This window comes from Sturnus vulgaris, chromosome 19 (genome assembly GCF_052056855.1).
Source record: "Sturnus vulgaris isolate bStuVul1 chromosome 19, bStuVul1.hap1, whole genome shotgun sequence".
Classification (NCBI taxonomy): Eukaryota; Metazoa; Chordata; class Aves; order Passeriformes; family Sturnidae; genus Sturnus; species Sturnus vulgaris.
Genome location: NC_142261.1, coordinates 7,813,915 through 7,827,019, shown reverse-complemented (window position 1 = coordinate 7,827,019; position 13,105 = coordinate 7,813,915). Strand labels below are relative to the sequence as shown.

Sequence of the window (13,105 nt, the reverse complement as noted above, 5' to 3'; positions counted from 1 at the left end):
TTACTCATCCAATAAAGAGGAGCCTTAAAATGATTCTATTTAGAGCACGCTTTCCTTCCCCCCCAAACAATCTCATAACAACATTAAGATACAGACTATAAACATGCAAAGGATTAAAAAAACCACTGTATGAATGACTGATCATTTCAGTGCCATTGGCATTTCAGGAAGTAACTCAGTGATTCAGGCCTGTGAATAAAGACCAGGACAAAACCCAAACACTGGTGACACGACGGTGGCGCGTGCGTACTTGGACGTGCGTCCCTGTATGACAGCCAAGGGCCCAGAACACAGCATGGCTTCTTGGGATGGCAAACTGGTTCTGAAGTCTGCACATTGTGCTAGAGAGTCCTGTTTGTCAGAAACAAGATTCCTGAAAAAAAAGCAAACAACCAAAAACAAGTGTGAGGAATGCAAACAGCAACGTCAGCAGATCCACCTCTGTTCTGCCTCAAAATCTGATTTATGTTTTCACAGATAATCAAAAAATATCACTGAGGTGGCTCAGGAATTCCAGTGACCCTGATTGATTCCCACCACGTGTCCAAATTCTGCTTGTGCCATGTCCCTCCTACCCCCCAAAAAGCATATAATTACATTATATAATTTCCCATTAGTTTGGAAGGAAATTAACTTTCTCCTTGCCATTTTATAATCTAGTAAGAAGCCATGACCCAGAATGACACCTGGAGTGAACACAGGTAATGACTTTCTCATTAAGAACTTGATTTTTACCTTATGTCAGGTCTCCCCTCACCACCACCACACACACACACATACTGACAATCTTTTGCATAATTCCAACTATCCCTTCATATGGAGGGAGCTGACATTACAGCTGCCATTCCCACACTTAATTAAGGATATCATCTTCACTGGCTTGAGATGCCAGGAGAAAGAGTGGCTCAAACCAGTGCTAAGTTTAGACTTCAGACAGCACAGGAGTAAAATGGTACAAACATTTAAAATACCTTTTTGCTGCTTTATCATGTTTAAATTTGTATGATGACTAAGGACATTGCCCTTTTATATATTTCCCAAGCTGTTGCACAAACTAAGAAGTGGCAGCAAATTCAGAATTATGGCTGAGAGCCTGTCCCCTGCTCCTTACTCCCTTAATAAAAAGAACAAATAAAGTATTTTTCCTTTTCCAGAGGATTTGCTTCGAGTAGTTGAATAACAACAATTATTCTAATGAACAGTTAAAACAATAAGCCCTTTCATCCAGCAGGCTCATTACACTAATTACAACAATTATATTAGGATTACAACATGGTTTTTTTCTTCTTAGGAAGACAACTAAGAACCTGTTTTGGAAAGACCCTGTAAATAATTTACCTATGGAAATTTTTCATAGGAACTTATGCCTTTCCAAGGGGAAAGCCTATTTGATCCCCAACAAGGCCCAGACTCCTGTGTAGCCTTTTCTTGTGTTTAGGGATGACTCTTCCATGACTCTGAGGTCAAATGATTCCTTCCCAGTAAATCAGAACACGTCAGTTCCTCTGAGTTGCAAAAGCAGGAAATAATTCATGACTTACCATGTAGAAAGAGAAGGATTAAAGCAGTATGCCTTCCCATCAGACATGCTCATGACAGGAATTCCATGCTGAGTCAGCAAGATCTGAGAGACAGTTGCATCACTTCCTACAAGTCAAATCAGACCAAAGTGTTTCTTTTGGAGTCTTGCCTAAGACTCATAATGGTAAAAAATGGTATCCACCATTAATTATCAGTTACAGCAATCGACAGAAAAAGTTCAATGTTGCTCTTAAGCACTGATAGGAAGGTCAAGACAAGCTAATGATGGCAAGCACCAGGCTCAGTGCAGTAGCATTAACATCAATTTTGCAAAATACATTATAAGTCTTGATGCTGCAATTTATACAGAACATGGGCTTAGTCAGGAACATTCTCCTTACCTAGGGAAAATCTTCAGCAATTCTGCCATGTCTTTTGTAACCTAAGAAGCCTCTAGCTTTCTTTTTCCCATTAAGTTAAAATTATAAACCACATCATATTTAGAAAAGTGTGCTCTCTAACAGCACAGTATAATTGGGATAGCTGGAGTCTCATTTCCCAGCATATTCCCAGTCCAAGGCTTGTGCATGTAACCTCTAATGATGACATTTGCAAAACACTAATTCAACTGCTTTCTAGCTAGTTTGGATTAGTACTGTATGGATTAAAGATAAAACAGAAACTAATGTACTCTGAGACACTGCTTTTCTGATGATTTGTGTTGTGCTAGATATTGCAGTGATCAAAACTGAAGATTTTTAATTAGTGTATCAGAAGATAATTACTTGTTGTTCATAACTGAGACAATAAACATGCAAATCACACAAAGAAATTGTTGTTATAACAGATCGACATTAAGTACTTTTTTTTTTCCACAACACTGAATTTCTACATTCAGAAGCAAGGCAGACTGTAAGCTACAGAATCTTACAAGTTTGCTACTCACTGATATTGTCATCACTGTTATTTCAAGAACTTCCCTTTATCACACAATAATGAAGGGGAATTATTTGTTTAGGCTTTTAGGTTTCATAGAATTTCACCATATTCATAAATGGCACTAAATAGTACAGGTGGGTTCAATGCTGGTAATTAAAGGTCTTTTTATTACCTGAAAATATTGTTTGCAAAGACTCATCTCTAACAATGGCTGTCTGCTTGTGAACATCCCTGAAAAAGACAAAAGGACAAGTCTGCAGTCAACAAACAACTGAAAATTCCAAAATCTCTTAACAAATGCACTTCTTTACTATTCATGACCAAGTGGGGTTTGGAAAGTTTGTTTAGGGTTTTTTGTTTTGATATTTTCTTCATTACTTTGACAAAATTATTTTGGCAAACTCAAATCCCTTATGGCAAGACAGAAGTTAATAGAGAACAATTTTTATGGCTCTTTATCAAGAAACCTCATTACAACAAAGCAAACAGTGAGGATCCAAATAACTCCTTTAGGAGCTCTGACTTGGCTGAGACATTAGATTGAATTCAACAACTGTAAACAAGTTACCAGTGTTTTTATCTTGGCATCTTGAAAATGGCTGGAGTACTTTAGCTCTGAAACTCTTGTGTGAAGTGTGATGGAAGATGGAAGCATCCATACTTCTCTTCCCCACCACACCCCATTCCACTCCACATGCACCACAAGCACTTAAACTAGTGACTTCTAGCAGACACTTTATCTTCATTCTAGAATGAAGTTCAATATTCTGGACTGTTCTAGAATAGAAACAGGATTCTGCTGAAACAGAAACAGTCCTGCCCAGTTAACTCTGCATATTCTATTCAAAGGTGGACTTGTGTTCAGAGCTGAAGTGGTTTAAGCTCCTGTCTCTAGAGTAGTGCAGTGACACAGCTGAAGGTCCCCAAGAGCATGGCCTGAGCCAGCTGCTGCAGCCAACACAGCCCTTACCAAACAGAGAGTGTAGCAGCAGTGGTGAGAGCCATGATGCAAGAACCTGTGCAATGCAGGGTGGAAATGGGTGTATTCAATATTATAGGAGGAAGAAGGCGACGACCACAAGCTGAAAATACTGACAATGTTCGTTTCTCACAGGCCACAGTTACAATCTCACTGGAAAAAAAAACCAAAAAAATAAACCAAGAAAACATTTGTGCATTGTCAAACGTAAGTAGTAGAAAAACAGGCTGAATTCTTAAGCTATCATACAACTCATACAACTATCATACAACTTGGTAAATTCCCCAAAAAATAACTAGTGCAGCTTTACGAAAAAGGTTTTCAATACCAAGAAGAGAAGTAATAAAATAAACAGACCAAGGGGCACAGCTGGAAATATCAGTAAAGCTTTTGGTTATACACAAGCTCTCCCTCAAGCCTGTACTTGAATTTAGCTTTAAAACCTGCTGCTTCTTTTGCAGACCTAAACAGGGCTCAAGCTTCAGAAATACACTTTCAGTTTAAACTCTGAAGTTGGAACTAGGCAAAATTGAGAAAAAATAAGAGAAAAAATAGCAAAAGACTCAGGAAAATACTTTGACATGACCAAACATGCCATTTCAAATTTTTCATTCTTTAGTAGTTAGCACTTGAAGTTAGCACTTTCACTTTCGATTTAGTCAACTTTAATGAAGAAATTTAAAGGAGAAATATAAAAATACAGGAAAATAATTGTAACTAGCTAATGTGAATTGTGATGTTTTAAGACAGCATGGAGTTAATACCTGAAGCAAAACCTGAGACTAAGAGCAGTGCACATTTTTACACATAAATATTTATTATGAAAAATAACTGTAAACTGTACTTTTGTACACCTAAAAATGTCTTCTGGCCTTCAGGACCCCCTTCCTCCAGAAGATACTCTCTTACCAGCTTCCTGCTGCAGCAAGGATTCGACTGGTGAGGACTGTCTCCCATTCCTTTCCTTCTCGATTACACTTTAACCTGCTCAACTTTGAGCCCCCCACTGCAGTCATTTCATTCTCCACTTCAAGGTACATTGATGGATCTGAACAGATCTGAAACACAAAAAATAAAATAATTTTTGGAAGAGGAAAAAACTACTCAAAAAAGCAGCAACTACTATCAGAACAATAACACTGCTGTCTTTAAGACCAGATTTAAGTGTGGCATTCTCTCTTTAATGTGGCTTCAAAATACACCATGGCACTTCAAAAGAAGCAGACCTCTGAAAATCAGCCTTGCCTAAAACACAAGTAATTTCTTTGTATTTGAAGCACAAACATAAGGAAAGGCTGTGTTAGTCTGTCTCTGCTTCCTAATTACAGGCACCAGATCAAGTCTGTATGTGCCCAGTCTCCCCACAGCCTTGCAATTGGAACCAGGCTACCACAGCCTGAACACACCTAAAAACTGTTTCATAAATACCTAAACCATTACTATCTGCCAGCCTGTTCAGATGCAGAGCACCTCCAGAGAGCTCTCAGAAAAGCCCTGGGTTTATTCCTCAGTGCTGTACTCCCAACACCACTGCAGAAACAGTGCAGCAGCCACTCCCCCCGAAATTCTTATCTCCATCACACACTTTGGCCAGCCAGGAGAAGGGACTGATGAACACAGGTACTCACTCCTCTCTGCAGTTTAGATGGGTCAGAAGTGTCCTATTTTTAGCTGCTTTGCCATTATCTTTACTCATACAGACATATTCTTAGAAGCTAAAGTGTTACCATCTTGCTTGCTTGAACAAATACACGCATTCAAACGTTAACTCATCACAGGGTGTGAATAACCTTAGGATATTTAAAAGAAAGCATCTTTTGGTTTGTTTTTTAAATATTCATTTTTTTTCCTTATAGTCCACTTACTTGCAAAGTAAACGATTTCTGTGGGATTGGGGTTGGCAGTTTAAGTGCTAATGCTGGTGCAGAGATGCAAGCAGCATCCTTCTCAGAGGCCAGTGTAGCTGGGGACTGGAAAAAAATTGCAGAAATAGTTACATTTTTCTATTAAAAAAAGTGAAAACCAAATATATTCTACCAAATAGATTGATTTGAAAAAGGATTTTCTTATAATTACAAATAATGCCAATTGCAAGTGTTAGTCTTGTTCCAATTAGTTATATGAATACAAGTTTTTAAATATAGCTTCTAAGAATCAAAGAAAAACAAAAAATTGAAGTGGTCTTTATTTTTATTTATTTTCTTTAAAACACCCCTATTTCCAGCTGCAACTAATTCATGAAAATTCTGGTATATTACATGGAAAATCTAAGCTCTAGATACTGAAAACACAGGTAATCTGTATGCCCTAAAATGATGGAAATTCTAATGCAATTACTTTAGGATTCTGAGGAAATTCATAACCATTTAAATCACCATATCCAAGTCACTTTCTTGCTCTTGGACCACTCTCCATCATACACCACCAAAAACTGTTGGCATTTCATCTTATTCCATACAGTCATTTGGCAGACTAGCATTACCTAGCATGCTGGGACCTTCAGTGAGTAGCTATAGAAAATATAGCTATATAATAGCAATATAAAAGATAAACACATTTGCCACACCATGTGCACCTGCTTTTTCTAAGCCTAAATTCTAAAAAACAGTAAGTTTAAAGGCATGGAAGGGGCATGGCTAAAAATTCTGAGGGACTGATGCTACTTGTGTTTCCCTGAGTCGATGGAACAAGTCAACATGGGCCTGACTTTATGAAATGAACTTTGAAAGTCACAATGAATCTGATATATTTCACCTGAACAGTTAAAGTTACTGGTACAAGTCTGGAGTCTTTCCGAGGCCTTCCTTTTTTCTTCTTTTCTACTGTTTCTCCCTCAAGTTCCAGTTTCCTTTTGGGTACACTGAGTGGTTTAACAGCTGGAATCTTCTCTTCACTGTCACTGCTGCTCTCCAGAATATCCTTGGGCTTATTGTCCTTAATTAAATTCTGATCCTTCAGTCTGTAAAAAAAAAGTCTGTAAAAAAATGCTGATTCCAAAAGTTGCCATATATCCTACACATTGCCTTCTTGCAGGTAATATCTTAGCCCTCTCTGAATGTATTTCAAAACACACAAAGGCAGGAGGAGGAAGCTGAAGAGGTATGGCAAGCCCTTTAGGAAAGTACAATATGCAATACATATGTAAAATATACATGTAAACCAATCAGACATATTCTCTCTTTAAAAAAATTAATCAAACCAGCAGTTAGCCATGGGATAGAGCTGGAAATAGCAACTTTATTTTAGCATTCAGTTCCAATTACCATCAGATCTCTTTCCCTGAGCTGATACAAATAATTCAGCACTCTAAGATGCAAGAGTAGTTCATCTTTTCCCCTTCAGAGGACATTAGACTTTCTGCTTATTCATGTAGAACTTTCATCATTCTGTTGTCTATCCTCAGAAGTTATTCTGTTCAGTTCTGACTACTGCAAAATGTGTATGTGCAAACCATACACGACTTCACTGCTCCAGATTCCATTTCAGCAAATGGAACTGGAATCACAGAATGGCTGGAGTTGGAAGAGACCTTAAAGACCATTTGATTGCCCCCCCGTGCCAAGGGCAGGGACACCTTCCACTAGGCCAGACTGCTCCAAGCCCCATCCCACCTGGTCTTGGAACACTTCCAGGCATGAGACATCAACATTTTCTCTGGGCAACCTGTTCCAGTGTCTATCACCCTCACAGTAAGGGATTTTTTACTAATATCTCATCTAAACCTGCCCTCTTTCAGTTTGAAGCCATTCTCCCTTTTCCTGTCACTACATGGTGCTGTGGAAAGTCCCTCTCCAGTTCTTTTGCAGCCCCTTTAGGCACTGGAAGGCTGCAGTAAGGTCACCCTGGAGCCTTCTCTTCCCCAGGCTGTACAGCCCCAGCTCTCAGCCTGCCCTCACAGCACAGCTGCTCCAGCCCTCCCATCATCTTCGTGGCCTCCTCTGGACTTGCTCCAGCAGGTCCATGTGCCTATATAACTAAATATAATATAACCAATACAAAGTACAATCCCTGTGAACTCTTGTTAACCATTATACTCTAAAATAAGTCATTTAATTATACTCTTCCCTTCCCTCCAACAGCTGGTTATTAAATCACACTGTTTTGCCACTTATTCCTTAACTACTTGGCTTCAGAGAAATACCTTGCATAATCCAAACCTTTTTTCTCTGTATCTGAATTATGCCAAACAATACACTTTTATCCATATTTCACTGACACATTAGAAGCAATTATGAGAGTAATTTAATACATCTTGCTTCTGCATCACATGGTTAAGCTCTTTGACATAAAAATACTGATGCACAAAAACATGTTTTACTGAAAATAACTGGGGAACTACATACTTTTTTATCAAGATTGCTTTTTTTTCATAATTTGTTTTGGTGAAACAGGAATACTTATCCCATAACACAAAAAATGCCTTTTTTTTTTTTTTAATCACATGGATCCAGAGTCAAAGCCCTTTAAAATCAGAGAATCTTCTCTGCATGGCTTCAAGGCATAGAACTGAAATATAACTGTGGCTATGATGATGAGAGATCATCTCTTGACATGTACGGTAATTTATCTTGAAGTAAATCTCTCTTGTACAGAGATGCAGGCTGGCAATTTTTGGCTTTTTGTCTTCTAAGGAGAGTCCAGCTGCACTCAGTCACACAGGGATGAGCACACACAGCTCCTTTCAACAATAGCTGTAACTTGGAATATCTTGGAGAATCTGCTTGATACCAAAATGCCAGGGACAGATGTACAAAGGGATAACACCAGCACAAAATTTACCTATTTGCAGCTGCCCCTTCCTTCCAATATTGGAAGAAACCCAAGACAACTTGTAGAGTGCCAGCAGTGTGACATCTACACCACAAAGAATTAGTGTTGCAGCTCTACACGATTATCTTGCTCCCTCCCCAGGCTATGTCTTACCTGTCCACAACAGTCTGATTTGTGTTTGTTACAACAGCAGTCCCTGAGGTGGCTTTGGATCGTTCTGTAAATCGAGAATCAAATGCTTTCATAGGCTCAATCTTGGATGGAGTTGTTAACACAGAGGAAGACGATGCAGGAGCAGCTGAGGCAGAGGTAGCATTTACACTGTCAAGAAAAGACACAGCAAAAGAAGGATTGAAAAGTTTAGTACTGGTAAGCTGCATTGCTCATAACTACTAGCATTCATGATACTGGCTAGAAACCGTGTACTTTCACTCAAGTATATCAGCAATTATGATATTCTTTTCCCACTCTTTCATGCATCAGTGTTTTGCAAGCTTTGCCTACTCTCAAAAGCTGTCTATGATACACCTCAGAGCTTCATGTGGCTGCACATCTGGATTAAAAGACCCTAATTCATTTACTGTGTATTTTAAATTCAGGAAGGAAATTATACTTTCAGCTGGTACTTACTGGGAAAGGATCACTTTTCAAAATGATCACAGGGGTTCCTGCTTTTACCCCTTGTTCAGGTTACCAAATATTTCCATTACAATATTATATTTCACTGTTTATGAATCTAACGATTTGGGATGAAACAATTCATGCCAGGTTTAGATTTTGTTGTTGAAAAATCCAACGTGATTATTAGGCCTTTCCAAGCATAACTCTAGGGCAAAGGAATGTGTTTTCCCCACACTAAAGCATTCCAGGGATCTATTATTTCAATAGCTGTTTACTTTAGAGATTTTTCAATTCATTCAGAGAATGAATTCAGAGAATGAATGGCTCTAAAATAACTGATGCTTGTACTGAAAAGCTGCTAAAAGTACAATTTACAAAGAAAAGGATACTTAATAGTTTCATCTGTCAGTCATTTCTCATAGTTCACCCACTCATTTTTTAATCTGTGGCCAATATTTCAAATGAATTTGATGGAGAAGCAGAGGTTTCAATGACACTATGCTGCTACAAATGCTATAAAAACACACTGAGAAGAAGTCAGGTCAGTGCTACCACTGAGATAAAAGCAAGTAAAATTCAGTTGTTCTGTAATTAATTTGAAAGACACACTGGCCCATCAGCACATGTGCATGGACAAGTCAATGTCTCTGTGCTCTGATGGGGCTGTTATACAGGAAAGAAGGAACACCATGTCTGAAGAGAGGACACAGGTCAGAATTTGATGTGAAGTAGGTTTCATTACTTGCACTACTGGAACAGCTACTATTGTTTACTGATAGCAACCCACCAACCCACAAGCAAGTAATTTTGTTAAAGCATTAGCAATCAGCTGTGTACTTCATTGACAGAACTATGCACGTGGATTTATTCCTTCCTGATGTATATATTTATATATACTTACATATACTTTAATATTTAAAGTAACCAAACACTAATAAAACCTCAATGTTATCAGGAAGGTTAGATTCTTAGGGTTTTGCAGTAAGGAAACCACTTTAATGATTTCTTCATTATAAAACTATAAACAAGAATTAAAAACTAAACGGACTCATGAAAGTGAAAAACAAAACAGCAAATACTGACCCATCTTTATTGGCTGCATCATCTGTTGGTTTTATACTGGCTGCTGTTGGCTCTACAGAAGGCTTTGATGTATTAAGGGAATTTGCTGCATTAGAGTCTAGTGACATGAGCTGCTGGTTACTTTGAGAAGACATCATTGAGCCAGACAGAGTTCCAGATATTGGGATGCTATTGAAAAATGCTGTAGAAAAATCCCTAAACAAAAAGACAAACAACAAATACATTTCTCAAAACCACTTTAAAGATAATTCAAAAATAGTATTTGAGTTAAAATCTTTATTCTTCCTTTTTCCATATGTGGATACTCATATACAACCTAAATAAATTCCCAGTACCTTTCCAGAATAATTTCTCATGTCCAAGGGATATTAAAGCTGCTATTAATATAGATATGAATCAACAATACATTAGAGCATTGTTCATCTAGAATAGTAAATAATGAGAATTAGCCTGATCTATTAAAATTGAGATCTTATGGCCAAAGAACACTGGTTGAAGCTGTATTTCATAAGAATACACACTTATTTCCAATAAGTGCTTTACAATGCCCTAAGACAGAATGCCAAGTCTGGAATGGGAACAAACAAACAAACAAACAAACAAGAGATAAAAAGGTAAAGAAGCACTTGAGAGATGACTTTCAGACATACCCAGTGTCCAGCTGAGCTATGCAGAGAGGTGTGATCCTTCTCCGGCCGTCTGCTGTTCGCGTTTCAACTTGTTTCTTTAAGAGATTCTGTTGGGAAATACATTTTATCATAATTTCTAATAAATGAGAAATGCTATTTTAATTTTCTTTTCAAACTGACAAGCATAAATATATTAGAAGAGGTGCCTCAATTAAAAATCTGTTAGCAAAGACTTTTTCCCATGAACACAAACACTTCCAATTTTCAATCTATCCATCTGTAGAAAAGGCATTTGTGGAGAATGTAATCTACTCTCTACTTTAGAATCAAGTCTAAAACATTGTGCATATCAGATCTTTAAAATTGTGTTCTATGTTTAGGACAGAATTAAATAATGCTTTCAACCTCTGTAATTCAGAAACTGAAACAGTTCTACAGCTTCTCTGTCATTAGTTACTCTTGGTTTTCACCCATCACAGAAATATCCACATAGCCTTACTTCTGCTTAAAAGCATTTAACTTTTCAACAAGTCCCAATAAATGACCCACTAAGTTCATCAGCTGGGCCATACACAGGCTGAAAGGTGCCATTCAACACAAATCAGGGCACAGAAACTGGTTCTTTCCTAACAATTTGGTATTTAGTGACTCAGTATTTGACAGTGACCAAGAGCACCTACCTTTCTAATGTCCTCCAGACTCTCCCCATTAACCATGCTTGCCACTTTGGGAGCTGTGGCATTCCCAGAGCCCTCCCGAACTGATGAGTTCTTCTGATCCCCCTGCTGCTGCTGCCTCTGTTGGTACTTGAGCATCTCTGGATTCTCAATAATGGTGGTGGACAACTGAGCTTCAGTCATGATAGCCAGGCTTTTGCCATAGGTGGACTGGTGAATGTTGCTCTGTGGGTGTTAAACATGTGAGTGACTATAAGTGCTACCATGACATCACTGATTATAATACAAGGGAATCACACAAATCTAATGGAATCCATAAAATTCCCCCTGTATCATTTATACATCAGATTTTTTTTTTCTTTGTGTTTTCAACCAACTCTACATCAATAGGTAAAATAAATGAAATTCAAAGCTCTAGTTGCTAATAGCAATGAGAGGAAAAACAGCCAAGAGCAATCAGTTTAAAAAGACTTGCATATATGCAAGTAAAAGAGAAATTTTGTAGTGTTTTGAACCCAGTTTTTGTTTCTTTGGCCAAATATTTACTTCAGATGTATAATGATGTGTAAGGAAGTGGATGTTCTCCAAATTCTTTCTTTCCAGAACAGAAACTAACACCACAAATTCATTTCTTGACTACTCTTTTAAAATTATTTGTAGAGCAGACAAGAGCAACACATTTTCTATAATATGGAAATCAGTTACTACATACTTCTATAAACAGACCAGTATTTTAATTGAATGAATACATCACTGAAATATGATCAAAGGTTCTCTGAGTGCTTACTGTACCTTTTCCTCTTCGCTGAGTGGATCTCCAAGTTCATCCTGGGAAAAGTCCAAAAATGCCACTGATCCATCCATGGAACACACCAGGATACCAAGTCCATTAAGGGTCCTGAGGGAAATAATGTCCGACTTTGTTTTTAATCTTTTTCATTCATGCAAAGTAGCAATCTGATGGATTGTTCAATAAAAATCTCAGCTTAAGATTTATTATCACAGCAACAACTCATAGAGCCAAAGGATGGGACAGTGAGGAGACAGGATGACAGGCAGCAGAGTCCCTGTGCCAATGTTCCTTGGCAGACTGCACAAGGATGGTGGCACTGGGACAATACACCTGCCCATGGCATGAGCAGCACCATGAAAACTTTCCTCAAGGACTAAACCAGAATAGTGTTCACAATGAAGAGTGAAAGAAAATTATAAATGCATTTCCTTCAAAAGATGAACAAAATTTTTGTGCTAATGGAAGTGGGTGAAGAAAGGGGCCCTCAGCTGACAAGCAAGCCAAAAATCTTGGTAGTAGGCAAGAACACATGTTTGATTTTGTTATTGTTTGTTATTTGGGTTTTTAAGCAAACTGCATATGTGATTATTTGTGGGGATATACAGTAACCCTCTTCTGGAGGTCAGCTTTTCCTAGCAAAATGAGAGAGGAGAAACTGTACCTTCTATCTTAACAGAATTATAATCTTGTATATGTAACCTATTATTGCACATTTGAAAAAATACTTGATGAATTTTGACTTCTACCCCAGACACTTTCAAGTACAGAGCTCACAGAGACAGCAACACAGTGGCTGACAGATTAATTGTTACACAGAAGGGAAGAGGAAAGAAAAGCTGGCACAACTCTGAAGTCCTAACCAAGTTATTAAAAATCTATTTTAAGTACCACAGCTATAGGAATTTGGAAACCCCTGTTTTTGTGGCACCTGGTACCCTGACAGCATCACATCCAGAGAAATCAGCCTCAGCACCATGAAATAAGCAAGGTACACCAACAGTACTCCAAGTTAGAAAATAGTAAAATCATGTTGAGAGCTTTCTGTTTGCTTAGCAGAGAAAATTGCTGAGCTCCTATTGACCTCTGGATCCAA

The 13,105-nt window shown here is 38.1% G+C and overlaps 1 protein-coding gene across 4 annotated transcripts in view; it reads right to left on the bottom strand.

The window, feature by feature from the left end:
- The window catches only part of HIRA (histone cell cycle regulator), a 32,804-nt gene that overhangs the window by 4,106 nt on the left and 15,593 nt on the right, over positions 1–13,105 (bottom strand). For 2 of the 4 annotated variants that reach the window (XM_014894556.2, XM_014894554.2), the window contains exons 11-22: positions 12,012–12,117; positions 11,223–11,444; positions 10,564–10,649; positions 9,914–10,108; positions 8,363–8,530; positions 6,194–6,413; positions 5,305–5,409; positions 4,349–4,497; positions 3,431–3,592; positions 2,633–2,691; positions 1,542–1,647; positions 251–373 (exon numbers count right to left, since the gene is read on the bottom strand). In XM_014894556.2, coding sequence (XP_014750042.1) covers positions 251–373; positions 1,542–1,647; positions 2,633–2,691; positions 3,431–3,592; positions 4,349–4,497; positions 5,305–5,409; positions 6,194–6,413; positions 8,363–8,530; positions 9,914–10,108; positions 10,564–10,649; positions 11,223–11,444; positions 12,012–12,117 — 1,701 coding nt within the window. The remainder of the gene's footprint in view (positions 1–250; positions 374–1,541; positions 1,648–2,632; positions 2,692–3,430; positions 3,593–4,348; positions 4,498–5,304; positions 5,410–6,193; positions 6,414–8,362; positions 8,531–9,913; positions 10,109–10,563; positions 10,650–11,222; positions 11,445–12,011; positions 12,118–13,105) is intronic. The other 2 variants (XM_014894557.2, XM_014894555.2) reach the window with 1 other exon arrangement.